The sequence below is a fragment of the Grampus griseus genome (assembly GCF_964374135.1).
Source record: "Grampus griseus genome assembly, chromosome: 19".
Taxonomy (NCBI): domain Eukaryota; kingdom Metazoa; phylum Chordata; class Mammalia; order Artiodactyla; family Delphinidae; genus Grampus; species Grampus griseus.
In genome coordinates this window covers 39332248-39359874 of record NC_139013.1, presented here as the reverse complement: position 1 = coordinate 39359874, position 27627 = coordinate 39332248, and the positions used below count along the sequence as shown (strand labels likewise).

Genomic DNA, 27627 nt, shown 5'->3' with positions numbered 1-27627 from the left:
TTCTGAAATGCACACCTGACTGTGGCACTCATCTTAAGGACACTCTCAACCCCACCCCGTGTCTTTCCCTGTCCCCACCTCCCGTCAAAATCGAGGTCACGGTTCTTTATCCATTGGACAAACATTTGAAGAACGTCTTTAGGGCCGCACGCTGGGAACCGGGAGAGCACTCCCAGGCCCAAGGTGCAGCGGGGCCTGCAGGTGCGTCACTGGGAAGTTCGGAAACGCAGTGAACCGTGCCAGGACAGAGGCAACTCTGGGCGCCCGCCCAGCCTAAGGGGCAGGCCTCTCGGAGGAAGTGATGCCTGACGGTACGCCTGGCTCAATCTCAAGACGGGTCTATAGTGCCCCAGCCTTGGCCTGCGCCGCCAGGCACCCTCCCGGTTCGCACACCGTGGTCCCTTCTCTGTGTCTTTGTTGGAGCGCTCGGCATTTTCTCGGATCCGCGTAGAGAGCGCGCTGAGGCAGCCGCCCCACCCAAACCGCAGGCGGCACACCAGCAGGGCCGGGTGTCCCTCGCGTTACCCCGTCGCCACGCCACGCCACGCCCCCTTCCCGTTCCCCGGAAATGCACCGTAGGAGCGGAAGCGCCCGCCTGCAGTTGCCGGCAGCAGTTCCGTGATGGTGGGCGGCGGCGGGATGGGGGGCGGCCTCCTCGAGAACGCGAACCCCCTCATCTACGAGCGCTCTGGGGAGCGGCCAGTGACCGCGGGCGAGGAGGACGAGCAGGTTCCAGACAGCATCGACGCGCGCGAGATCTTCGATATCCGCCGCTGCCGGGCGCGGGCGGGTTCGCGGGGGCCTGGGAGGTGGTGGGATGAAGTGATGTCCAGTAGTCGGTGGAGCTGTAGTAGGGACGGGCAGTCCCGGAGGGGGGTTCTGAGTGGGCAGAGGCGCAGAGTCCCCTTTCCTTCACTTGCCACATCTGATTCGCTCCATCAATGACCCGGAGCATCCACTGACGCTGGAAGAATTGAACGTAGTAGAGCAAGTCCGGGTTCAGGTGAGTCATTCGCAGCGTCCAGGGGAGCGACTTGCTCGGGAGAGTCAGAAGGGCTCAGCTGTGCACCAGGGGCCTGGCGTTCTCTCAGCTCACGGACTCCTCAGGGGATCTTTGGAACGGTGTGTGTGTGTGTGTGTGTGTGTGTGTGTGTGTGTGTGTGTGTGTGTGCCCATTTTATGGATGAGGAGACTGAGACGCATACTGATTAGATGACTTACCTGAAGCAACAAACTAAGAAGAGGGTCAATGGGCTGGACGGGCCATGACTCCTAACATCCCACCTCTCCAACCAGGTGAGCGACCCCGAAAGCACAGTGGCCGTGGCCTTCACACCCACCATTCCGCACTGCAGTATGGCCACACTTATTGGCCTGTCCATCAAAGTCAAGCTTCTGCGATCCCTTCCCCAGCGTTTCAAGGTAAGGTGGAACTGAGCCCTGGGGGTGGGGCAGGCATGAATGTCTGCTACTGAGGAGGACATGGAGAGCATGAACTTGAACATCCGAGTGAGATCTGGAAGGATCCCAGCTAGCAGAGATGAAACTGGGAGGAGGCTTTCCAGTTGGATGGGACAAGACTAAAGACCCAAGCTGGAAAGTGCAGAAAAGTAGTGAGGAGTGTGGCAGGAAGGGCAGTAGGGAGCTGTAGATAAGTTTGGAGCAGGGATGGGGCGCAGGTGGGCCTTTAAGTCAGCAGCAATTAACCAGTCCTTTGGGTAGAGATGGAATGGCTGTGAGTGGGTTTGGGGTGTAATGGAAGGGCCGGAGTCCAGAGGCATGATTAGGAAGAAGGATCAAATGGAGGTGGTGAGTGGGGAGAGGGGAAAAGGGGGTAGCCAGGTGTGTGAGTGCTCAGGCCCCACCTATCTCCCTCCCAGCTGGACGTGCACATTACACCAGGGACCCATGCCTCGGAGCATGCAGGTAAGTATGGGCTGGTGTTGAGGCATTAGCCCGGAGGCTCCCCGCTTGCCATGGTGGTCTGTAGGGCAAGATTAGGGGGACGGTTGGGGGTTTGGCAGTAGGTGGGTGACTCCCCAGTGGAGGTGGCAGCCTAGACCTAAGCTGGCCTGACTTGAGTGTCCTGTGTTTACCATGTTCTCCCACTCCTGCCCTCTCCCTCTCCTAAGTACACAGGACCAGGGTTGTCAGGCTTTATAGTATAGGAAGCAGACATGAGTGGCCAGGTGGGAAGGGGTCACAAGAAGGTAGGGTAGGTGTGGGCTCAGGTGGTTGGGGTAGCCTGACCAAGGTTTGGGATCCTGGGAAGGCGGCGACAGGAGGGCTTTGTTGGTGGGGGTATAAATATATTTCACCACTCTCTTCTTTCCACCCAGTGAACAAGCAGCTTGCGGATAAAGAGCGGGTGGCAGCCGCCCTAGAGAACACCCACCTGCTGGAGGTTGTGAACCAGTGCCTATCAGCCCGCTCCTGAGCCTGAATTTTTGCTCCCAGCCCCACGCAGGGCTCATGGCCTTGTTTTCTTGAACCACTGACAATAAGAAACTAACATTTTGCATTTTGTAATAAACCCTTAATTTATATTCATTTCCCAGCATGCCTGAGAGTCTTTCATCTCAGTGGGGGTCACTCCGGGTTTGGGGTAGGGGTGGTAGTGAGTGCCTATACAGGCTGGGTCGATGAGGTTTGGTTCATTTTTTAAATTTCTCCCAAGGGTTTGATTAGGAAAAGTTGCAAGTATGCCAAAAAATTGAAAGAATATTGTAGTGAACACTTTTGTATACCCACCACCTAGATTTAACAGTTGTTAACATGTTGCAACTTTGGTTCTATTTATGTGTGTGTAGAATATAAATATACTTGAAAGTAAGCTGCAGACACATGACCCTTCACTTCTCGGTACTTCATCCTGTGTCTCCTAAGAATAAGCCTGTAACCACAGTACTGTTATTTGGCCCCTAAATGAACAATTCTCTGACACTAATATCTAATATCCAGGCATGTATGAATTTCTCCCAAAACGTCATTCATAGTTGTTTTTTAAGTCAGGCTCCAGTCAAGTTTCGTGTATTGCATTTGGTTGTCATCTCTCTTTAGCCTCTTCTAGAACTGTCTCCCTGCCTCCCTACCTTTTAATCTTGACACTGACTATTTTGAAAAGCCCAAGTGAGTTGTCCTGGAGAAGTCCCACAGTCTGATTTGTTGTTTTGTCTGCTGTGTTTCCTATAAACTAGAAGTTGGTTGAGTTCAGGTTTGAGTTGACTAGTGAGAACCTTGCCCAGGAGTGTGTATGTATCCTTAGCATCCACCAGTAGCTGTGAGATACCAGCTTGTCCCCACTGTTGGTGATGATCAGTTTGGTCCCCTGGTCAGGGCAGTGCCAGCAGATCTCTCTGCTGAAAGCCATCGGAAGCACTGTCTCCACCAGCAGCCTGGGAAACGTGTGGCACCCCAGGTGCTCAGGTCTGGGGCCTCTGCCTCGCCGAGCACAGCTGGTCACCAGGATAGACGTGGGGCTTAGACCTTGGATCAGCCAGTCAGGAGTCCTAGTGTCACAATCCCCTGCCTGCATTTCCTTCTCCGAGGAAAAATGCGGATATTAAGAAGACTTGCCCACCTGGTGGGCAGAGGCCTCAGCAGGGACCCTGGCCGCTTGGCAAATCTGTTCTTGGGGGCCTTCTGACGACATTGGACCTGTCCTGAGAGTGGGCATTGGCCGAAGGTTTTATATGTACTATCTAGTCCGTCAGTCCTCAGGCCAGCCCTGTGCGGCAGTTGCTGTTCTTTATCATCTCTGTTTTGCAGATGAGGAAAGAAGAATCTAGAATAAGTAACTGACTCCCCAAGACCTCCAGTTAGGGAGTAGAGGAACCTCAGCTGGTCAGCAGGTACTGCTCAGCTGGCAGGGGGTGCTGTTGCCTAGCTGGAGGGGCCTACGCCCACCTCCAACCCCCACTTGCAGGCGGGAGTAGCTTCGCCACCTAGTGACCGAGATCTGGCTGCTCAGAGGGGTGAAGCCATCGGCCCATGTCACCCAGTTTCTTCATGTGTCATGTGGGGAGACACAATAGCTTACGACTGCTCTGGAGATTTAAAATGGATCTGGGACCATTTCAGGTGATCTTCCAGGCAGAGTACCTCCCACTTCCACAGATGAAGAAGCTCAGTGCTCCAGAGAGGCAGGAGGCCCCCCAGGGCCCCGCAGGCCCCAGGGAGCCTCCCCAACCACCAATAGCCAGCTGTAGGCTTTACGACGTGTGTACTTCTGCACTGACAGCCCGCTGTGTCTAGGTGTCTGTGGTGTCTGTGTTCACCTGGGGGTGGGAGGTCACGGGGGAGGCAGGTGCCACTGAGTCATTCAGCTGGCTCTCCTGGCAGCCAGGCCACGGTGGACGAGGGTCATCAAGCTGCTCGTATCCAGCTGGCATATCAGATTGTCCCCTTGTCAGTCTTGACTCATCTGTGCGTGGCCCACGGCTGCCTGCAGGGACACCGTTTGTGAATCCTGGGCTAGTGCCCGGGGAACTTTCTGGAATCCCAGCTGCTGTCTGAGAACATGGGGGTGGGAGGGGTGGGGTGAAGTTTTAGGTCCCTGAAGCCCTCCACCAGGGGTGTGTGGCTGTGCTGTTTCTGGCCTGTGACTTCTCAGGCCTCGGTTACCATGTCTACAAAATGGGAACAACAAATCATAGCTGAGTGAGACGGACCCAGAGATTAGATGACATGTACGAACAGGCCCAGCTATGTCCATTTTTGCTCATCATCATTCCCAAAGCACAAGGGCCTGGCACACAGTAGTAGGTATTTAGTACAGGTCAGTGGAATGAATGAATTGAGACTTAGAACAGAAGAACTGGGGCATGGGAGCTGTGGTGTAAGGAGGGCCGGGAATATTGAAATCCAGCCAAGTTGCCTTTGCAGCATTTTGCTACCCGAGGGAAGGGGAAGGGCATGGGGTCCCACAGAGAAAAGGTGGGTATGGGGGAGAGGGGAGAGGTATCTGCATCTGCCCCTCTCCTGGGCAGACCACCATTCTGGAGAGAATGGAGCAGAAGCAGGAAAGAAGAAGCAGGAGAGGGCCCAGGGATTCACTCAACCTGTCCTGTCCAACTAAGGGTGATAATAGAAGTGTTCATATTGAGATATTACTATAGGCCAGACATGTGCCAACCACCTTACCTCTGCATTTTCTGTTATTTATATCTTATAACAACCCCCATGAAGACATTATCCCTGTTCTACACAAGCGGGAACTGAGGCTCGGCCAAGCTAAATGGGCAGAGGTGAAACAGCTAGTGAGGTGCAGAGCCGGGATTTGGAGGCTGGGCTATCCTAGGGGTATTCAAGCCTCAGTTTGCTCCTTCTGGGCAGCCAAGCTCAGCCCAGAGAACTGAGAGGACCAGGAGGTGGGAATGGGGGTGTTTCAAGGTCATGTCCTGGTATGGTTCCCCGGGCCCCTGGCCATACCGATGCTTGTGATGGGTCTGGCCTGTTGCAGAATGCTTGGGGCCTGAGTGGCCCAATGTGGATGCAGTTCCCTTGGCAATGAGGAAACATTGCTGAGGTCAAGAGCTTAGATTATCAGAGGGGAAACCCAGCCCTAATTCCTTGCATGGCTCCCTGCTTGGAAGGACCACAGCTACCCCCCACACCCACCCTCTGTTGGACATCCAGGGGCTCTTGTCAGCAGCAAGGTCATGTGTAAGGTGGTTAGGAGGGGCCATAAGCAGCCCAGCAGCGTTCCTGATGGGAAGTAGTTTGCTGGCTCTTAAGACTTTTGTTCCTTTTGTTTTGCTTTGTTGTTTTTTAATTTTTTGGCCGTGCCACACGGCATGTGGGATCTTAGTTCCCCAACTGGGGATCGAACCCGTGCCCCCTGCACAGGAAGCGCAAGGTCTTAACCACTGGACTGCCAGGGAAGTCCCAAGACTTTCGTTCTTTGACAGAAGGCTTAACCCATGACTCCCTCTTCCCTCTGGATCTCGTCCAGGAAGCTAGAGCCAACATGGGATTGCCCAGGCCTCCAAGACCCCCCAGGCCATGTGAAGAACACAAATAGATAGATCACCCCTCAGTCCAGGCCTTGTCTAACTTTGAGGACCTCAAGTACCAGAGGGGCCTGCATGAACCCTCTTAACCAGGCCCTCCTCATTCCAAGGCCCTCTCAGATGTTGCCAAGGAAACTGATGCAGCAGACAGACCTGACCCAGGTCTCCATGACAACCTACAGCAGCCCACTAGGATCCATCCCTCCGTGATGTCACCTGAGCCCTGAATGGGTGCCCCCCACCCCCACCACACTCGTCACAATCATACGTCACTCTAATAGCAAGTCCCTGTCACAAAGAACCTCACAGCGTGCCTGTTCCCAGTCTCCACACACCCCAAACATGAGTAAGGCAGTTTACAGCTGGCCACCCTGAGGCTGGGAGGGAGGCAAGACCCAGGAGCCTGGAGGCAGATTCAGGACTAGAGCCCAAGCCTCCCCATTACATCTCCTCCCCTCTGTGCCCCAGCACCCTCCCTGGGTTGAGGAGGGGCTGATCTCTGGGTAGTGGTAGCACCAAGTGGTGGCTAAACCCCCACCCCGCTGACCCCATCCCTAATCTACAACTATGCCCCACCCCGCTGACCCCATCCCTACTCTACAACTATGCCCCACCCCGCTGACCCCATCCCTACTCTACAACTATGCCCCTTCTGAATGGGAGTCTGAACCTCCAGGCCCTGTGTGTGCCCTGAACTGCAGGCGCAGTCTGAGACTAAAGGGAAGGAAGGAGACATTGCAGACTCTTAGAGTGGCTGGAGCTGGACCCGACTCTGGTCTAGTCTCACCCCTATCTGCTCCTGCTGGCATCTGACACCTGTCTGCCAGGATTTCCCCAACTTTGGGCAACCTCCAGGCCAGGAGCAGAATGACCAGGGCCAGGTATTTTTAGCAGAGTTACAGGCAGCTGCCTGGAGGGCGCTGAGGGGGAGGTGGTGCTGACTTCATCCTTTTCCTTCTCTGGGCCTGTATTCCCTCCCCAAGGTTCAAGCTGTCCCTCTACCTGCACCACACTGCCAGCGGGCCTCCCTTCCTTGCCCCCTCTCCCAGCTCTCCAAGGGCCCCCAGGGGCTCAGGTGTCACTAACCCTCATCCTGAAGGGCAGGCTCATCAGGTGGAATCTTCAACTGCCAAGGGCAGGGATGCGAGTGGGGAAGGACCTGGTGCTGAGGCTAGAAGCCTGGATTTAGGGCCCCTAAATACCAGCGGGTGGGGAATGGGTGACATGGGCAGTGAAGGGTGAAGTCTGTCCGACCTGTAACTGGTCTGCTTGCTTGGGCGACAGGCCAGGACTGGGAGAGAGGGAAAGGAGAAATCACTTTTAAAGGGCCAGACCTCAATTCTGCCCTAGTGGGGACTTGGCGCACTTGGCTGGTCGGGGCTTTCCCCCTGGCCCCCACCCGTGGTGGCACCCTCCACCTCCATCGCCCTCCTCCGCACCATTCACGTGCTCCCTTTCCTTCTCCCTTTTCCCTCCTTACCTGCCCCCCTCTCCCCCCCGCCCCCCCCCGCCGCCACACACACACACACACACACACACACACACACACACACACACACACACTCTCTCTCTCTCTCTCTCTCTCTCTCCCTCTCTCTCTCTCTCTCTCTCTCTCTCTCTCTCTCAGACCGGGCTGTTGTCTGCGGAGTCTGCCCCTGCCCCGCCCTGGCGGGTGAAGCGGGGGCTGGGTGGGTGTGAGGTTCTAGGAGGAGGGCGGGGAATCCCCCTCGGGAGAGGGGGACGGACACGTCAGCCCCCGGACAGCGCAGTCCTGGGCGAGCGCGGGGGTGGCGGCGGGGGCGGGCAGAGGCTTAAATAGGCGGCTCTGGAGCCCGGACCCAGTGCGGACCGAGAAGGCAGCGGCTGCGACAGCGTCGAGTGTCCGAGCCTGGGTCTGCGAGTGGATTGTATCCGAGCCCGGGACTTACCTAGTCCTGACCGCGTCCGTGTGTGACTGGGTGAGTGTCCTGGCAGAGCAGGGTGGGGGTGGTCTCACCGTCTAGGATGAACGAGTCAGGAGGATGGGTCACAAGTCAGGGCGCAAGGACCTTCTGCGGCATGTCCTGGGCCCCGAGCATCTTTCTTGACCCGTGGTCGGGCAGGCGCGTCCCGGGTCCAGCTTCCCACTCCATCTCCACCGCGGCTCACGCGGCCATCTGGATTCCCGTTCCCCAGACGGCGTCCGACGCGATGACTCTGAACGGCGGCGGCAGCGGAGCGGGCGGGAGCCGCGGTGGGGGCCGGGAGCGCGAGCGCCGTCGGGGCAGCACACCCTGGGGCCCGGCGCCCCCGCTGCACCGCCGGAGCATGCCTGTGGACGAGCGCGACCTGCAGGCGGCGCTGGCTCCGGGAGCTCTGACAACGGCCGAGGCTGGGACTGGGGCCCAGGGTCCGAGGCTGGACTGGCCCGAGGGCTCCTCCGACTCGCTCAGCTCAGGAGGCAGCGATTCAGACGAGAGCATTTACAAGGTGCTGCTGCTGGGGGCGCCTGGCGTCGGCAAGAGTGCTCTGGCGCGCATCTTCGGTGGTATAGAGGACGGGCCTGAAGCAGAGGCCGCAGGTGAGGGGCTGGGAGGGACTGTTCAAGGGAGGGGCGAGCACAGGGTTAGGACTGGGAGCTACAGGACTGGGGACCAGGATTAAAAGCAGCAGGTAACAGCGGGATTCTGAAGACACTTTGAGAATCTGCCTCTACCTACGCCTTTCACAGATGGGGAAACTAAGGGAGAAGGTACCCCAGCCCTTAGTAGGGAAAGAAGTGCTTAGAGTAGAAGGGCATACGATTAATTACTCTGTAGTCTGGGGACAGGATATCCCTCCCTGCCAGGACGGGCAAGAACCCAGCCAGAGGGAGTTTCTAGGAGAGGAGTCCTAGGTAACCAAGGTCCCCAGGGGATGTCTGTTCTAACTCAGGCCACTGTGGTCAGAACCACCCTGGGTCTCAGGCTACAGGAGGGCAGGGAGCACAGGAGTGGCTACCCAGGACATTGCTAGCTTGGGGAAGGGGTGCCTAGGTGGGGGCCAGGCACACCGTGCCCTCCAACCCCCCATTTCTAAGCCCTGTCACTTCTGTTGCTACACAGCAGCCATCAGTGGAGGAGAAGGTTAGGAGGGCTCTGGGGAGGAGTTGAAGGGTGTGGCCAGAACAGGAAACCTGGTGTATTGGAGGAGGGGGCTCTTGGCAGCCAGCAGGTAACCTGACTACTGGTCTCCTACCTAGGGCACACGTATGATCGCTCCATCATGGTGGATGGAGAAGAGGCAGCGCTCATGGTCTATGACATTTGGGAGCAGGTAAGATGCAGGCTGAGACCAGGACAGGGTGGGAGGGGTGAGCTGGGGGTAGGGACCTGCTGGGAGTGACAGCCTTGTAGCTGGGGCGTGAGGACTATTGGGTAAATATGTGTCTGTGTTCCCTAGGATGGGGGCCGCTGGCTACCTGGCCACTGCATGGCCATGGGAGATGCATACGTCATCGTGTATTCAGTGACGGACAAGGACAGCTTTGAGAAGGCCTCAGAGCTTCGGGTCCAGCTGCGGAGGGCGCGGCAGACAGACGACGTGCCCATCATCCTAGTGGGCAACAAGAGCGACCTGGTGCGCTCTCGTGAGGTCTCCTTGGATGGTGAGCAGGGAGTGGGTCAGAAAGGGAGGGAGATCCTGGCTGGGCTGTGGTGCACTCAGTCTTGACTCAGCTCGAGTCCCTGGGGATCATCAGTGGCTAAAAATGTTTAGGAAGAAAACTCAGGAAGATGGGGGAGAGCTTCTGCCCTCCCACAGGACTCCCAAAGACCTGAGTGCTGGGGAAAGGACCAAATGAGCTAGGGGAGGTGAAGGTTGCTGGACGCTGAGCTGGGCCACCTCAGAGCCCTCCTTTTCTGTCTTCTTTGTCCCTGGCCTGGCATATGAGGGGTGAAGAGAGTGCAGGGAATCAGGCCAGGAGTCCAGAGCCTGGATTCCAGGCCAGGGCCAGTCTCAGCGTAGCCTTGCCCTTGGGGAGCACCCCCCTCTTGGACTCAGCATCATCCTCTGTGGCCCCCAGACCTGAGCCCCGCAGAGGAACCAACCGTGCCTCGGTGATGTCCCCCCATTCTGCCCATCATTCATCATGATATAACATCAAGCCATAACACACTAAGCTGTTCAGCAAAGTTTGCATTTTGTTGACTACTACAGCACTTCCATTTAAATATCAAACTTCAAATTATTTCATAAATGGGTCTCCTTTTGTGGGCCTCTGTGAGCTCCTTAAACGTGGGCACGCTCTGCCAATTGGGTGACCCAGTGATGCCTGGGCCCCTCTGTACAGGAGCTGGTGTCGTTGTGTTTCTGGGGAAGACCCAGGGATGTGGTAGTGCCATGGGGTGGCCAGGGTTTGAGTGGGCTGCTCACCCCCCGCCCCACCCTTTGTTTATTGACTTGTGCCTGTCCCCACCCACACCAGAGGGCCGGGCCTGTGCTGTGGTCTTTGACTGCAAGTTTATTGAGACGTCGGCTGCGCTGCACCACAATGTCCAGGCGCTGTTTGAGGGTGTCGTGCGCCAGATACGCCTGCGCAGGGACAGCAAAGAGGCCAACGCACGTCGGCAAGCGGGTACTCGGCGGCGAGAGAGCCTTGGCAAGAAGGCGAAGCGCTTCCTGGGCCGCATTGTCGCTCGAAACAGCCGCAAGATGGCCTTGCGTGCCAAGTCCAAGTCCTGCCACGACCTCTCCGTGCTCTAGGTCCTGGGGCACTCACTGTATTGTGCAGACAGATGGGCAGATTGGTGGGCTGGCCCAGCCAACTGCCCAAGGTACCCCAGGGCTGGCTCAGACTCTGGGTATCCCCCACCTCATGGTCGTGGACAGAGAGACAGTGCGGCCCAAGCAGGTGGCTCCCAGTGGCCGTCAAGGGCTGCGCCCACAGAGATGCCTGTGCAGGCCCATGTGCATCCCACGCAGCAGCCTGAGCCCAGCCTGTGGAGCAGGCCTGTGAGTGGGGAGAGGACTCTGCCTTTCTCTGCACCCGTGGTGTGCATGCCCTGGAGGGAGGCTGTTCAGTGCCCTGGCTATTTGTTTACATGCAGATTTTTGTAATAAAGACTATTTCCTGATAGGTCAGGGCTGTTGACTCTGTGTTTCCTTTGATTGGGGGGCTGCAGGAGCAGGAAGCGTTCCTGAAGTTGAGGAACATACGAGGCTGGTTCCTGAAGCCGCCCCACCCTAGTGTGTGGCCTTGACTATTCTAATGTTTGGGCCCAGATATAGCCAGCTGGGTCAGAGGGGCAGGGGTGGGTGGGGACCTGGTTGGGGAGTCTAAGCAGCAGGAAGAGACATGAATCCCACCCAGCCCGTTATCCAGATTCTTCTGAGCTGGAGCCTGGCATTGCCTAGCTGATAAAAGGCTCAGTTACCCCACTGTATGTCAGGGAAATGGAGGCTGCCCAAGGGACCACGTCCTGCCCCAGGTGTCATGGCCAAACAAGAACCCTGGGTCCGGCCCCTGGGCGGGTGTCTCTGCCCTGCTCCCCACTGAGGGACTGGGAATCTGCTGAGGTGGAGTGGCTGTGGAAGGCTTCTGAGACTCCCTGGCTGGAGAAGGAGGCCGCTGGTTTGTTAAGGCTGGGATGAGCAAGGCGCACTCAGGCGGACTTGAGTCCACATGTCTCCCCACCTCCCGGCTGAGGTTGGCCTACTAGGAAGGGAGTGGGGGGCGGAGGACAGGGAGGGTTCACTGTTCTCCCCGCTGTGCGTGGCCAGGCCAGAGCATCCCACGCTCCGCATTGGCTAATGTGGGAGCAGGTCCCTGGAGCCCTCCTTTCCTGGAAGGAGAGTCCTTGCATTTGCGCATAATGGAGGTGTGCATCTCCCCACCACCCACACCTGGGAAGAGGAGCCTTCTGGGCATAGGTGCCTGCTAGGAGTTTGCCCGCATCATTTCAGGAGGGAGCATCCCCATTCAGCAATGGCAGACAGGGGACAGAAGCACTTGCCCGAGGCCACACGGGCTGAAGTGGCTTAGTGGGGACTGGTATATGTCTGCCTACCTTGGGAGACCAGAAGCAGCCTGGGGCAAGGCTGGGGACAGTTTCTGAGACGGTTCCAGGCCAGGGTCCATACATTTTTTTTTAAATTTATTTTTATTTTAATACAGCAGTTTCTTATTAGTTATCTATTTTTATACATATTAGTGTATATATGTCAATCCCAATCTCCCAATTCATCCCAACACCTTCCCCACCCCTGCTTCCCCCATTGGTGTCCATACATTTGTTCTCTACATCTGGGTCTCTATTTCTGCCTTGCAAACGGGTTCATCTGTACCATTTTTCTAGATTCCATATATATGCGTTAATATATGTATTTGTTTTTCTCTTTCTGACTTACTTCACTCTGTATGACAGTCTCTAGATCCATCCACATCTCTACAAATGACCCAGTTTTGTTCCTTTTTATGGCTGAGTAATATTCCATTGTATCTATGTACCACATCTTCTTTATCCGTTCGTCTGTCGATGGGCATTTAGGTTGTTTCCATGACCTGGCTATTGTAAATAGTGCTGCAATGAACATTGGGGTACATGTGTTTTTTTGAATTATGGTTTTCTCTGGGTTTATGCCCAGCAGTGGGATTGCTGGGTCATATGGTAATTCTATTTTTAGTTTTTTAAGGAACCTCCATACTGTTCTCCATAGTGGCTGTATCAATTTACATTCCCACCAACAGTGCAAGAGGGTTCCCTTTTCTCCACACCCTCTCCAGCATTTGCTGTTTGTAGATTTTCTGATGATGCCCATTCTAACCGGTGTGAGGTGATACCTCATTGTAGTTTTGATTTGCATTTCTCTAATAATTAGTGATATTGAGCATCTTTTCATGTGCCTCTTGGCCATCTGTATGTCTTCTTTGGACAAATGTCTATTTAGGTCTTCTGCCCGTTTTTTGATTGGGTTGTTTGTTTTTTTAATATTGAGCTGCATGAGCTGTTTATATATTTTGGAGAGTAATCCTTTGTTTATTCTCTTGCAAATATTTTCTCCCATTCTGAGGGTTGTCTTTTCATCTCATTTATAGTTTCCTTTGCTTTGCAAAAGCTTTTAAGTTTCATTGGGTCCCATTTGCCCCCTCATTGGGGGCAGGGCCCCTGGTCAGCCCTGCAATTCCCTCAAGGTCACCTGAGCTGGCTCAGTCTTTTCTCTCCTTCTCAGAGGCACAAGACAGTACATTTTCCCAGCCCTGTCGGTGTCCAGGGGCTAGTGTGAGCACTTAGGGAGGCTCAGGGGATGTCACAGGCTGCTGTCCCCCCACCCCACCCCCTGGCCCCACTGGTGGGTGGTGTGGAGCCCTAAGTATCCAGTTCAGGTAATGCACTGCTCCCCCATCCTGCACGTGCCACCTCTAGCTCCTTATCTTAGTTCCACAAGCCACCTGGGAGCTGCCAGGGCCGGGCAAGGGCCAGATCATTACTGGGTCCCTGATTCTTGCTCTGGAGGGCTTCCCAGTCTGATGGAAGAGACAGCCAATGACAACCTGGTGTCCTCTCTGTGTTGATAGAGATAGCACTCGTCATGGGGGCGTGGGTGGGGGCCAGATATTCCCACAGGAGAACGCTGAACAAGCCTGGGAGTCCAGGGAAGAGTTCCCAGGAGAGGGGAATATTGGAGCTGAGTACTGAAGCCGGAGCAAGTGCTTAGCAGACAGATGAAGGGGTGGGAAGGGCATTCCAGACGAAAGGAACAGAGTGGGCCAAGGCAGAGCTGCAGATGCTGGTGCACAGGGGGGAGAAGTGGGAGCGAGTCTGGAGCCACGGAAGAAATAGTCAGGTCCAAACCCAGAGGGCTGAGAAGTACCCACTGGGCCGTGTAGGGGTGGGAGAGGCGCCAGGTCGATAATCTCCCCCCCCCCCGGGGCCGGCGGTCATGGATGCTGAACAGCCCCCAGCTTTCCAAAGTCAATGAGTAACTTGGGGGGCTGGGCAGGGCCAGGCCTGCTGCTGTGGGCCCAGTGGTGTTTTCCACTCCTGAGCGAGCATGGCTGGCCCGCCTACCTGCTCAAGTGTCCGCCCTGCCCTGTTCCACCCGGTCTGGCCTGGCCAGCACTCCCCGTAGAAAGAGTTCTCTCACCTGGAGGCTGGACCAAGGAAGCCAACCTCAGGCACCGGCGGGTGAGGGTCTGGGAGTGGAGGGTGGGCAGGGCTGAGGCTGGTGTTGGTGGTGGGGGAAGGAGAAACACTGCCCTGTCGTCCAGGGAAGAGTTCCCGGGACTGGTTGGCGTGGCTGTCTGTGCTCTGTGCGCCCAGCTCAGCGCTAAGTGCTGGAAAATGCTGAGACGAGGGCAGGGCTCCTGCCCCGCGGGGACTCCCCCATGGCTGAAGGATGGCAGTGGGCGGTAGAACAGTCCTGTAGACCCTGAACCCTGAGTCCTCTGTTCCAGGAGGAGTTCTCCTGTGGTCAAGTCTTCCGTGACCTTGGTCAGGCTCTGCCCTTCAGGCCTTGCCGGCAACGTGAGGCGACCACAGGAAGCGGCCCTCAGAGTCGTCAGGGTCTTTCGAGCTTCAGACTTTTGTGACTTGGGGTGCTTCTGGGAAATGACCACTTTGGGCTCTACGAGCTGGGGAGGCCACGGGGGGAAGAAGACAAAGGTCTGGAGGTGAAACTCCCATGGAGACCCTTGTGGGCACAAGAATGAAGAAAGGCAGGGCAGCTGGGCCTGGGGGTCTTGATGGGCCTGGCCGAGGAGCTGGACACTACCCTGCGGGCAACGGGGAGCGGCAGGCCCTTAAAAGGGGAGGAAGAGGAGGCCAGTCTGTCCTGAGGGCCCTCTGGCTATGTGTATGCAGTGGGCTCAGGCAGGGGACAAGGGCGGGGGCAGCGTCCAAGTGGGTGGGAGGGGGAGGGGCAGCTCTGAGAGTTGCTGGTCCAGCTGAGAAAGGAGGGACCGTTGTACCCCATGGGGTCTGGGGAAACCATGGCCCCGGGGCTGAGGGGGGATGAGGGGAGGAAGACTTCCTAGAGAGAGGAACCCTCTTGCCCACCGATCTGGGCTGGATCCTTACTGCCATGTCCCTCAGGCCCATCCTGACCATGGTTCCTGCCTGGCTGTGTCTGCTTTGCCTCTTCATCCCCCAGGTGAGCTGGGCCCTGCTCCTCACCCTCAGATCCTAGCTTTGGTTGGTACCCTCGCCCGCTACTCTACCTGGACCAGTTGCACTGACTATGGATGGTAGTGTTTGGGGGATGGTGATGAGGGCTGGCTACAGGCCTGTTGTGGGGTCAGGAGGTCAAAGGCCAGGGGGTGGATGGGCTAAGGTATAGCCAGGCCCAGGGAAGGGGCAGAATTCCCCTTCCCTGTCAGGTCCCGGCCCCCACGGCAGGAAGGTACAGCTTGCTGACGTGGTGAGAATCCTCCCACAGGCTTTCCCCGGGGCCCAGCCTGCAGAGGTGTATGTGGATGTCCCGGAAAACTACGGTGGAAATTTCCCTTTGTACTTGACCAAGGTGAGCCTGAGATATGTGTGGGCTGCCCTCGCCCCAAGTCCTGCTTCCCCTACCTCCAGCACTCCTTTCTCTTTCTTGCTCTGGCTTTTTTTCAACCCTGCTTTCGAGACAGTATGTGGTATAGCGTGAATGACTAATAAGATTTTAATCCCAGAAGAAAGTAGAGCTTTAAGTTTACGGATGAAGTGATGGAGGGGGGGTTTCAAGCTTTAGAAAGTAGGGCACGGAGTATAGAGAGCATCAGGCACAGAGGAAGGAGCTCTGGCTTTGAATTTCTACCCTGTTCCTTACTGGCTTTGTGACCTCAGGCAAGTGCCAACGCTCTCTAAGCCTCAGTCTCCCCACATATAAAATGGGGCCATAAGATGGAGGGGGCATCCTCCAGGCCCGGCCCCCACTCTCTTCACCTCTGTTCTCTCCTCGCCAGCTACCACTGCCCCATAAGGAGACTGAGGGCCAGATTGTTCTGTCAGGAGACTCAGGCGTGGCAGCTGAGGGCCCCTTTGCTGTGGATCCACAGTCTGGCTTCCTGCTGGTGACCAGGGCCCTGGACCGGGAGGAACAGGCAGAGTACCAGCTACAGGTATGACTGGGCCAGGGGTAGGAGAAAGCCACCAAGGCAAGGTGGGGCATTGACTACCCTTCCCTGCCAGGTCACCCTGGAGACAGAGGATGGACGTGTCTTGTGGGGCCCGCAGCATGTGCTTGTGCATGTGAAGGATGAGAATGACCAGGTGCCCCATTTCTCCCAGGCCATCTACAAAGTTCAGCTGAGCCAGGGCACCAGGCCTGGTGAGTGCCCAAAGCAGCCAGCTCACAGCAAGGTCAGGTGGCCACTGATGGGAGAACAGAGAGTAAAGAGGTGGCCATAGAGTTGGCATAGGGACAGGGCAGTCAGGGTCCAAGTTGCCCCCTCCCATCTCTGTCTCATCCTGCACTCTCCCTACCGCACTGAGGATCCACAGGTGAGTTCCATCTACTCTTGGCCTCAGTTTGCTCATCTATGAAGTGGGGTGAAGAGCCATGGCTCACCTTCAGAATCCTGATATGACGATGAATACAGAAGGAAGACCCAGGGAGAGATAAAGGAAGCTTGGGAGACTCTCCCCACCCCTTCACCCCTAATGGTGAACCCTCTCCACACACACCAGGTGTCCCCTTCTTCTTCCTTGAGGCTTCAGACGGGGATGCGCCAGGCACAGCCAACTCGGATCTTCGATTCCACATCCTGAACCAGGCCCCATCCCAGCCTTCTGCAGATATGTTCCAGCTGGAGCCTCAGCTGGGGGCTCTGGCTCTCAGCCCTGAGGGTGAGCCTGAGCTGGGTGTGAAGAGGCGGGAGGGTTGGGAAAAGCTGGGGAAGGTTGCATCTGAGCTGCAGGATGGGTTGGAGCTGGAGAGATAAAGAAGGCGGAAAAAGTATTCCAGCTGGAGAGAGCAGCAAGGCAAAAACATGGGGGGAGGCAGGACCATGCCCGGAGAGTTAAGGAATGGTGTGGATGGAAGTGCCTCAACCATACATTCTGCAGACTTGGGCCTAAGAGACAAGGATATGAGAGACCTGAGGGGTTATGGCCCGGGACACTGCTGGGAGACCTTGGGAGTGATGGCAGGAGAGACCTGGACCTGGGAGTTCAGACCAGAGGCACAGGTTGGGGAAGGAAAGAAAAGCCAATCACACACCCACTCAGCCAGCCACCCATTCATCCATCTACCATGCAAACATACAGTCCATCTATCCAACCGTCCATCCACATGCCCAAATCCCCATCTTTCTACCCTCTCAAACCCCCATCCATCCACCTAGTCAACTGTCCATTTATCCAACCGGTCATTCACTCATCTACCTATCCACCCGTTTACCACCCCCCATCCTGGTCATCCACCTATCCAATCTATCAACCACTCATTGTGTGGACAGATGTGGAAGTGATTTTGCAAACCGTCAAGTCCTGGTCGGATGCTCACAATGGTGCTAAAGGGCCCTCTCATCCATTGGCCAAGAGAGTATCCTGAACACCTGACATACGCGTGGCTTTGTGTTTGGTACCAGGATGCACTGGCCCCCTGCTCAGCTGACCACCCTGCCCCTTCTAGGGAGCACCAGCCTAGATCAGGCTCTGGAGGGGCCATACCAGCTGTTGGTACGGGTCAAGGACATGGGTGACCAGGCCTCGGGCCACCAGGCCACAGCCACCGTAGATGTCTCCATAGTAGAAAACACCTGGGTGCCCCTAGATCCTGTCCACCTGGCAGAGAATCTCCAAGTTCCGTACCCACACCCCGTTGCCCAGGTGAGTAAGTGGCTGTTAGCAGCTGAAATAACCCCATGGATGGTGTAGCTGGGCCTGAGTCTCGTGGAGATTTGGGGGGGTGGGTCTGGGGCTCAACTTGACCCCTGTTCCTCCCCTACCTATGCTCCTCCCTCCACTGTCCCCATCAGTTCTCAAGACAGAGTGAGCGTATCAGGCCCTGGGACCAGGCCTTTAGCTCCTCACCTGCTATCCTCTGGCAGGCGTGGCTCTGTGCTCTGACCTCCTGAGCTGATCCCAGGCTTCCTCAGCAGAACAGCTGTCACCTCCTTGCTGCCATGGGGATTGTCACCCAGGCCAGGAATGTCTCAGGCTCCTCGAGGAATGCCCTGGGGTCAGGCCCAGCCTGAGAGGGCAGAGAACAAAACAACCTGGTCATTCAGGCACTTTGGGCAAGATCCAGGCTTGGACAAGGGCAAGGCCACTGTGGAGTTGTCACAGTGCCCTGAAAGAAAAGGAGCCTACCTGGACCCCAGAGAGGGCAGCAACTTGCCTGGGGTCACAAAACAGTTGGGGCCCAGGCTCCCTACCCAGGAACAGTTGGAATATAAGGGCTGACATGGGCTATTCCTGCCCCTCGTCCTGGGGGCCCTCATTCTGTGTCCCCCTCCCAGGTACATTGGAGTGGGGGGGATGTACATTATCACCTGGAGAGCCAGCCCCTTGGACCCTTTGATGTGGACAAGGAGGGGAAACTCTACGTGACCAGGGAGCTGGACCGAGAAGCCCAGGCTGAGGTGAGGTGAGGGGGAAGCCAGGAGGACAGGCTGAGCGGTGCTTGGTCCCCGTCCAGTGGGCTTCCGGGGGTGTCACATCCCCCACAGGCACTGAGGCAGAAGAGCTGGAGCTGGCCACCAGAAGGGAACCCAGACCCAGGCCAGGCTGGAGCTGCCTCTGGTCTTCATCTGAAGCCCTCCACTGCCCGCTATAGTACCTGCTCCGGGTGTGGGCTCAGAATACCCGTGGTGAGGACTACCCGGCCGAACCTCTGGAGCTGCATGTGGTGGTGATGGATGAGAATGACAACATGCCTGTCTGCCCCCCACGAGGCCCCGCAATCAGCATTCCTGAGCTCAGCCCCCCAGGTGGGCTATGAGCCTTGTCAGGGGGTGGGGGAGGGGTGAAGTCCCTGTGAGCTATCCCATCTTGCTCTCCTCTGGGATGGGACCAGCCTCAGGTCCCTATATCAATGTCTCACCCCCAACACATACACACACATGCGCGCGTGCGCGCGCGCACACACACACACACACACACACACACACACACACACAAAGAAGAGTGGTGAGGTAAGGCCTCGAGGTCTGGTTGTGGTCCCATCCATGTGGGTGATGTCTTTGCAGGCACCAAGGTGGCTAAGCTTTCGGCAGAGGATGCAGATGCTCCCGGTTCCCCCAATTCCCACGTTGTGTATCGGCTGCTGAGCCCTGAGCCCGAGGAGGGGGCAGAGGGGAGAGCTTTCGAGCTGGACTCCACCTCGGGCAGTGTGACACTGGGGGCTGCCCCCCTCCAAGCTGGCCAGAACATCTTGCTTCAGGTGCTGGTCATTGACCTGGGAGGAGCAGAGGGCGGTAAGTGCCCTGAAGGTGACCAGGGTTCCCTGACCCCTCTGTCCCCACCCTGGTCTCCCCAACATGCCCTCCCCTGCCTCAGGCCTCAGCAGCACCTGTGAGATTGCAGTCACGATCACGGACATCAATGACCATGCCCCTGAGTTCACCACTTCCCAGGTAAGCAGGAACAGGGGAGGACACCTTGAGAAGGTGCTAACGGGGGGGCTCACAGCCCCTCCCCATCTCTCCAGATTGAGCCCCTAAGCCTCCCTGAGGACACAGAGCCTGGGACTCTGGTGACCACACTCATGGCCACTGACGCCGACCTTGAGCCTGCCTTCCGCCTCATGGACTTTGCCATTGAGGCAGGGGATGTGGAGGGAACCTTCGGCCTGGATTGGGAGCCAGACTCTGGTCGTGTCCAGCTGCGACTCCTCAAGGTAAGGGGCTAGGGGTGGGGGAGTGGCGCACACACACACACGTTCATGCACAGGGTGCCAAGCCGTGGCCCACACAGTGACCCGGGCCCCACTGGTTCCAGAACCTCAGCTACGAGGCAGCTCCAAGTCACAAGTTGGTGGTGGTGGTGCGGAGCGTGGCAGAGCCGGTGGGGCCAGACCCAGGCCCTGGAGCCACAGTCACCGTGACTGTGCTGGTGGAAAGGGTGACGCCACCGCCTCAGTTGGACCAGGAGAGCTACGAGGCCAGTGTCCCAGTCAGCACCCCCGCTGGCTCCCTCCTGCTGACCATCCGGCCCTCAGACCCCATGAGCAATCCCCTCAGGTGAGCCGGAAGACCAGCCCCTTAGCTGGGCTGGACCACCCCTGCCTCCTCGGGATGATCCCAGGGCCTCAGAGGGAACTCTCATTATCTACAGCCTGCAGTGTTCCTCAAACCATGGTTAATGTGAAGGTTGTGACTCCTGGTGGGGATCAGGGCTGGATGGAGAGGGGTGTTTGGACCCCGTGAGGGCTCAGATGATGCTTCCCCATACTGTCCTGGACCAGGCCCTCTTCCAGCCGCCCACCCAGACCGCAGCACTGGGTGCTGTTCCCAGGCTCTGGCTCTATCCGGCCCCTTTGTGGGCTGACCTGGGAATAGTGGAAATGAGTCAGGCCCCCCAGGCTCTGAGAGTCCCTCCCTCAGCCACAGTATCTGTGGTTTAAGCCCTGCCCCCCAACGAGTCCCTTAAGCTGGAGCGAGATCACGGGCACTGCTGCTGCCTTCAAGTCACAAAGGGCATGTGGAACTTGGGCAGATCACATGACCCAGAAGGTCTCTGGTCAAGACGTCATATGTGGTCCCTGCCTCCCTGCCCCATCTTCTTTGACCCTCAGGTTCTCCCTGGTCAATGACTCAGAGGGCTGGCTCTGCATAGAGGAGGTCTCCGGGGAGGTGCACATAGCCCGGGCCCTGCAGGGTGCACAGCCTGGGGACAAGTACACAGTGCTCGTGGAGGCCCAGGATGCAGGTATGGCCAGGCTGTGGTGGGGGCCTCTGGGAAGGTGAGAAAACCTAAGACAGACAGGCAGGGCGAAGCTTCCTCCCCAGCGCCCTTGCTGACAGCCGCTCTGCTCCAGGCAGGAGGGATGGGCAAGGGGCTGCGGCCAGTATACTTCTCTGAGAAGGCCTGGCCTCTGCCTCCCCTCTCAGACCACCCTTCCCTCCAGACACCTGCCACCCCCCAACCTCAGCCCTGGAGGGCCTCTCAGGGTGTCAGCTTCAGACACAGGCTGGGAGCAGAGGGAGTGGGACTGGGGGGTGGGGAGGGAGGGCCAGTGGCTCTCCTGGGGCAGGCGTGCCAGGAAGTGAGCCTGGATGGGACGCTGAGGCCAGGTGGGGAGGACTCTGAATGCCATTTTGACAGGATGAAGAGATGGCCCAAGGGCAGGTCCGTCAGGAAGGCAGGTTTCAGCTCTGAGCTGGGCTGTCCTGTGACAGGGGTGAACTCATCTATAGTCAGGGCATTTCCACATTGTTGGGCCCTGGCACCAGGGGCCAGGGTGAGGTGGGGGGACAGTGAGAACCAGCGTGGCATCCTGAAGGGCACAGAAAGGCCTGGCAGCTGTTTAGACAGTGAAGGGGTGAAGTGCATTGTGAGGAAGAGAGAGGGGATGGAGAGGAGGGGGTCGAGGGGAGGGAGGGGGCGTGGAAGGGGACTCACAGGGTGAGACTGATGGGCTACGGGGAAGGCGACCAGGCCAGGGACTCTGAATTCACCCCACCCCCAGAAGGGCCCAGGCCAGCTCAGCACTACCTCCTCTGCAGATGAGCCAACGCTGAGCACCTCTGCGACCCTCGTGATCCACTTCCTGAAGGCTCCTTCTGCCCCAACCCCGACTGTGGCTCCTGAGCCCTCCCGACACCTCTGCACACCCCGCCAGGACCGTGGCGTGGTTGTCGGTGGACCCAGAGGGGACCCTGACCTGGCCGGCGGACACGGTCCCTACAGCTTTGCCCTTGGTCCCAACCCCACGGCGCAGCGGGATTGGCGCCTCCGGGCTCTCAATGGTGTGTAGTGGGGGAAGCAGGGAGGCTGTGGCCAAGGTGGGGAGTGGGTGGCGCTTGGAAGTGAGATGCCGTGGGGCTGGGCCTCGGGGAGCGGGCTAGTGACTCTGATCGCTGCTTATGGTCCCAACAGGGTCCCATGCCTACCTCACCCTGGGCCTGCATTGGGTGGAGCCACGCGAACATGTAGTCCCCATAGTTGTCAGCCACCATGACCGGGTGTGGCAGATCCAGGTCCGAGGTGAGGCCGGGCTGGGGTGCAGCCAAGGTCAGGGGCCTGTGGTTCCTGAGGGAACCCCTGAGATGCAGGGGGAGGGTCTGGGCAATACGTCTACGGGCTCATAAGGACAGCATATGCCTGTGCACACCTGCATGTGTGTGGCTGGGCGCACAGACTGCAGTGCACACAGGCACGTGCACAGAGGAGCTTGCATCCCCCTGCCACACGCGTGAACACAGCATATGCACCAAAACCCACATACTGGCCAGCTGGGCTGGGCTGAGGGCTCTGAGGAGCTGCGGAGCCCGCCTCCACTGCCCTTACCTTCCTCCCCTGCCTCTCCCCAGTGATCGTGTGTCGCTGCAACATGGAGGGGCAGTGCATGCGCAAGGTGGGCCGCATGAAGGGCATGCCCACGAAGCTGTCAGCGGTGGGCATCCTCGTGGGCACGCTGATAGCAATAGGTAACGGAGGTTGGGCTCCTGTGTGGGGGAGGGCAATGGTGGCTGGAGCCACAGCCTCCGGATAAACAGTGCCCCATCCCATGGTGTCCCCACAGGGATGGAGAAGGAGCCCCCCAAACTCTCCTAGTCATTATGCTGTTGCCTCCTGTTATCATAGTCAAGCTCATCCTCATTGATAACAGCATTTACTGTTACTGCTACGCATTAACTGTGTATCAGGCCTTATGCCAAGCATAGGATTATTGCGTTGAATCCTCCCTACAACCCTGTGGTGCTGGCATCTCCCCATTTTCCAGATGAGGTCACTGATGCTCAGGGAGGTTAAGTGATTTGTCTGAAGTTACACAGCCAGGGAGTGGCAGAGCCCAGCTCTTTCCAGCCTAACTCTTTCAGTCCAAGCCTCCCTCTCTATCCCCTTTGTTTCTTTAGCCCCTTAATTTTTTCTCCTGGCTGGTTTTCTTTGCTGGTTCTAGCACATTGCTACAGTGTGCCTTTCTCTCAGAGGTCCGTGGGAACAACTCACTGGCTCCCAGATGATCCCCACCCAAACTGTTCCCCAGAGAAAGGGACCTTGGAGGCTGGGGTGTTCTGGCCCTGGTGAGGGCTGAGCAGGCCAAGCAGTCAGGCTCCTTCAGGCGCCGGAACCACAGAGTCATACCCAGCCCAGCCTTGGGGATGCTGTCTAGGAAACTTTGCTGCCTTATTAAATCGATACCAACAGCAAGGAGTCCCTAGTGATAGACAAGTCCTATGGCCCTTTCGGAGGGCTGATCTATCCCTCTCCGGCCCCTCAGGCATCTTCCTCATCCTCATCTTCACCCACTTGACCCTGGCGAGGAAGAAGGACCTAGATCAGCCAGTAGACAGTGTGCCCCTGAAGGCGGCGGTTTAAATGGTCCAGGCAGCCCCTCCTGGGAACTTGGCCTCTGGCTCCATCTGAATCCACTGGGAGATGGCCCAGCACTCCAGATCCACGAGGGCCAGGACAGGGCAGAAGCCCCTTCACCTGCCCTAGGGGGGAGGCAACATCACCAGACTTATCTGCAGAGCCTGCGCACTGACTAAACGGGCTGCCCGTGGGAGCACTTCATATGGCTCACGTTTGTCCAATAATAAAGCCTCGGAGAACTGGGCGTGGGTCCTAGAGGACTGTGGGCCCATGTCCAGGTGTCCATGTGCGTGTGTGCATTATCCATGTCCACCTGCCCTTTCACCCCTTCCCCATCTCCGGCTGCACAGAAAGGGTGTGGGGGCTTGAGGGATGAGCCTGGGGTCCCCTGCGGGGAAAGACACAGGGGCATCATATGGGCTCTTGGTGAGATCCTGAGGCTAGAGCAAGGTGGGTCATTTCTGTGGGCATTCGGAGAACACTGGCTGCAGGCCCTGCATGGGTTAACTGTCCAGGTGATGGTTGAGGAGGGTGTCCCTGAGAGTGTTATTTCTGTGTTTGCCTGGATATCGTCTTTGCTCTGGGGGGTGCACCTTGTGAGTCCATGTCTTGTACTCATGTGTGAGCATACTCGTGTCCCTGTATATGCGTCACCTGCACACAGGGGTGGGCAGAGGTCCCTCAGTCTCAGGAGGGGTCTGGGTAGGAATCGTGAGGGCCTGGGTAGGAATCCTCAGGGCCCCATGGGGCTGGAACAGGAGAGGTGAGGCTGGGGATCAGTCTCTGTCCCCATGCTGGCCCCAAGGCACCTTTGGGTTTTACACACAGGCTGGTGAGTGCATGGGGAGTCTGCAAAAAGAGAAGGGGGAATTATTCAGATGGACACCACTGGGGTGGAATAGGAACCCTCGTGGCTCACCCTGCCTCTGCCTCAGGTGAACCCCTTCCCCTAGCCAAAGATTAAGCCATGGCCCTGGTGCTAAGCCCTGACCACATCTCCAGACTGACCTCTAATCCCTGACCCTTGACTGACCCCAGACACATGCTGATCCCCCACGCCTTCATCCCAACGGTCTCTGGGGAGCCGGGGTGGGACTTGTTGTCCCAGGCACCCTGAGCTGATGATGGTAAATCACGGGGAAGGGAGAAAAACAACCTCATTGGGGCCCAGGCCCTATTTTTAGGAGATAATCTCTTCACTCCTGGCAGATTCTGTGGGATGGAGGCCAAGCCCAGCCAGGAGAGATGGAGCAGGCATCCTGGCTGGCCTGGGGGAGCGTGGGAAACTCAGCCTGGATCCCCAGCCCAGGGAGAGACCCTGAGGCTGATCCCAGCCACTCTGGGCCCAGGTCCCCTCTCCCCACCCACACCCCTATCCTCCACGGGAGGCTCTGCTGACTACTGTGGTCCAAGCAGAGCTTCCTGCCCCTCTCCTAGGATCCTCTGCTTGGCCTGTACCCACTCAGAAGTCTTCAGGGTGCAAAGTTCTTCGAAAGCAGATCTCATCTAATCTTTCCGTCAACCTACGAGGGCAGGCTTATTGGCCCCATTTTCCAGTGAGGGATCTTGAAGGTCAGGGAGATTAAGAGCTGCAGCTGGGAGTCTTAGAAGCCGGGCACAAGGTGAGACTGTCTGGTCAAGGTTTATCTTACCTCTCCAGCAGTGTCCACAGCCTTCAGCTGGGCTCTGCTCCCATGAGATCCCCCAGAAGAGCCTTAGAGATCACCCAGGCCAGCAACTTCTAATCAAGTTGGAAAAGTAAATCACAAAGAGGTGGGGAGACCTTCCCAAGTTCACCCAGCCAGTGGGACGCAGCACCTGAGCTGGAACCCTGGAACCCCTGCTTTCTGGGTCCTTGTTCTGGATAGATAGATAGGCTGATAGGTGGGTGAGTGGATGCATGGATGGATGGGTGGGTTGGTGGATGATGGCTGGGTAGATGGGTAGAGGGATGGATAGGTGGGGGGTGGGGTGGTAAGTGGATGGATGTATGGGTTGGTAAGCAGGTAGGTGGAACCCCGGCCAAGGAAAGGATGGATGACAGGATACCAGGGCATATTAAGGCATCTGCCCCAATTTGAGGGTTCCTTTCTTAAGCCTCCAGACCTCAAAATACTTTCTGCTTGTGGGGCTGACAACAGGGTCCACAATCCCCAGTTTTCCTGAGCATTTGTGGACATAAGCCTCTCCTGCAATCCTCAGCCCCTTCTAGAGAGTAAAGTGAGGGTCATAGAGGGGCGTGGCTTCTCCCGGGTCTCAGAGGGAGAGAAACAAGAAGCTGGTGCTTGTTTGTGGGCTTGGTGGTAGGTCAGCAAGTGCTTGTGCAGATTCGCGCTAGTGAGCGGGCCTTACTCTGCAGGCCGCGGGGCCTGGACCCTGCGAGGGCCAAGTGGGGGATGACTGGTGGCTCAGTGTGGGCGGAAGAACACGTGAGTCATGCTCTGCCTCATCCTTGCTGTGTGTTCCCAGGTGAGTCTCGTTACCTCTCTGAACCTCGGTTTACTTGTTGATAAAATGGGCCTGGCTCAGATGGAGTTGTTGAGAGGACTACACGAGATAATCCCCCTAAAACGTGTAGCACAATGCCGGGCGCACAGCAGGAGCTCAATCAACATGGCTTCCCCTGGTCCATGGAGTGTGGCGGGGACTTACCTCAGATGCCTATAGCCACAGACTCTCACACACTCCCCATGGGCCCCATGGGCCCAGGCTTTTGCGGGGCGGAGTGTGGAGAGGGGCCCCAACTCCAGCTCTCACACGGCCCTGGAAAGACATCTGCCTCCAGCCTTGGCTCCTTGCCAGCTCCAAGGCTCTCTCTGGGTGACGCTGAGGGTTCTCATGGGGTTCAGACTGGTCTGGAGGCTCCCCCGGTGGGGAGCTCATGGTCTCCCTCTCCCAGGCTCCTTCCAGAGGCACAGGGCCAGATCAAAGGGACCCAGCACTGAGGACTGGGAGGCGGGCTTGGAAAGAATGTAAACATGAGGATATTTTTAAACTTTTTCCAGCTCCAGAGATTAGGGCTCTTGAAGCAAGAGGCCCAGAGGTCAGTCCGGCCCTTGCTCACAAAGGAAGAAACAGTCTTGGGACCTCAGAGACCCCCCACCCCACTCACATCCACCGATACCCATCCTAAGACTCTAGCTGGGGCCTCAGGGCAGGAGTTCTTCCTCTGATCTCACCTCCAGATGTCCTGCTGCTGCGGGGTAATGTGTCTCTAATGAGGGGGCCTCAGGGACATGTGAGGACCCAAAGGGTTGAGGGGTTTGGGGGGCCTACCTGAGAGCTAGTGCTAAGAGACTGAGCCTGGAGACACCATGGCAGCCCTGTCACTCCGTCAGGTGTGCGTGTGTGCCTGTGTGCACACGCATGTGTCTATGGGTGTGTAAGTGTGCGTTAAACTCTAGTCTGCGTGGTGTAAGCATGCGAGGAACCCATCCCAGCCCCTTCCTTCTTCCCCCTCCCTAGCATGCCTGGCCCCTTCCCCCTGGGACTCCTTGGGTCAGTGGGGGACATGGCGGGGCAGGCAGGAGGTAGGCTTGAGGGTCAAGGAGAAGAGAACAGGGAAGATGAGGAGAGCAAGCGTGCTATGAGGGGTGAGGAGGCTGGGGGAGGAGCTGGGTCCAGGTCTGAGCCATGCAGTGAGTCAGGCTGTGAGAGCTTCAGGGGCCACCGATCTGGGGACTGCAGAACTCAGCCTCATCTCCCTTAATTACCCCAGGTGTCACAGTGACTCAGGAACTTGGATGCAAGCCTCCTTAGATCTCCCTGCTTCAGATAGCGTGGTGACGCTCATCCTGGGTTCCATGACAACAGCCTCTTCCCTCAGTGATGCAGCCACCCTTGCACACCCATGTGACGCAGTGGAGCACACACAGGAGTGTCACAGGGAGACTCATAGAGGGGACTCAGCCACAACGTGTGCCATATCCCAGGGACTCCCACACCCTTACCCCATCCACATCCCCACTGACCGGGAAGTCAAAGGGTCAGAGTTCACATGGGCACTCAGGAGACGCCAGGCAGCAGGTACCAGGACCACAAGGGCCCCTAGCATGTGGAGAGGGCTTGCTGGCCATTTTCCATGCTTCAGGGGGCTGCTGTGCTACCTTACCCTGCTTATCGGCCCAGAGAGGGACAGTGTCCAGCTCCAGGTCACACAGCTCGTCAGTGGAGGTCAGGGCTCAGGTCCCAGG

The 27627-nt window shown here is 57.4% G+C and overlaps 3 protein-coding genes across 3 annotated transcripts; all 3 read left to right on the top strand.

Annotated features, from left to right (window-relative positions):
* The first annotated feature begins 549 nt into the window (after nt 1–549).
* Nucleotides 550–2550, top strand: CIAO2B (cytosolic iron-sulfur assembly component 2B). The gene is made up of 5 exons (XM_082677212.1): nt 550–765; nt 926–1003; nt 1297–1422; nt 1881–1926; nt 2340–2550. Exons 1-5 carry the CDS (start codon nt 622–624, stop codon nt 2435–2437), a joined length of 492 nt encoding a protein of 163 aa, XP_082533338.1. The 5' UTR covers nt 550–621; the 3' UTR covers nt 2438–2550.
* A 5272-nt stretch (nt 2551–7822) lies between these two features.
* On the top strand, nt 7823–11111 carry RRAD (RRAD, Ras related glycolysis inhibitor and calcium channel regulator). Its single transcript, XM_082677059.1, has 5 exons — nt 7823–7969; nt 8187–8571; nt 9232–9305; nt 9432–9636; nt 10456–11111. Exons 2-5 carry the CDS (start codon nt 8202–8204, stop codon nt 10731–10733), a joined length of 927 nt encoding a protein of 308 aa, XP_082533185.1. The 5' UTR covers nt 7823–7969; nt 8187–8201; the 3' UTR covers nt 10734–11111.
* A 3939-nt stretch (nt 11112–15050) lies between these two features.
* Nucleotides 15051–23713, top strand: CDH16 (cadherin 16; the record flags this gene model as incomplete). The annotated part of the gene is given in 17 exon segments (XM_082677818.1): nt 15051–15119; nt 15405–15488; nt 15916–16071; nt 16142–16280; nt 16640–16798; nt 17586–17782; nt 18415–18537; nt 18732–18885; nt 19144–19371; nt 19454–19572; nt 19575–19793; nt 19895–20136; nt 20691–20824; nt 21622–21864; nt 21995–22102; nt 22429–22545; nt 23340–23713. Coding segments are annotated over 17 exon segments (2589 nt in total). The 3' UTR covers nt 23438–23713.
* Nucleotides 23714–27627: the final 3914 nt, after the last annotated feature.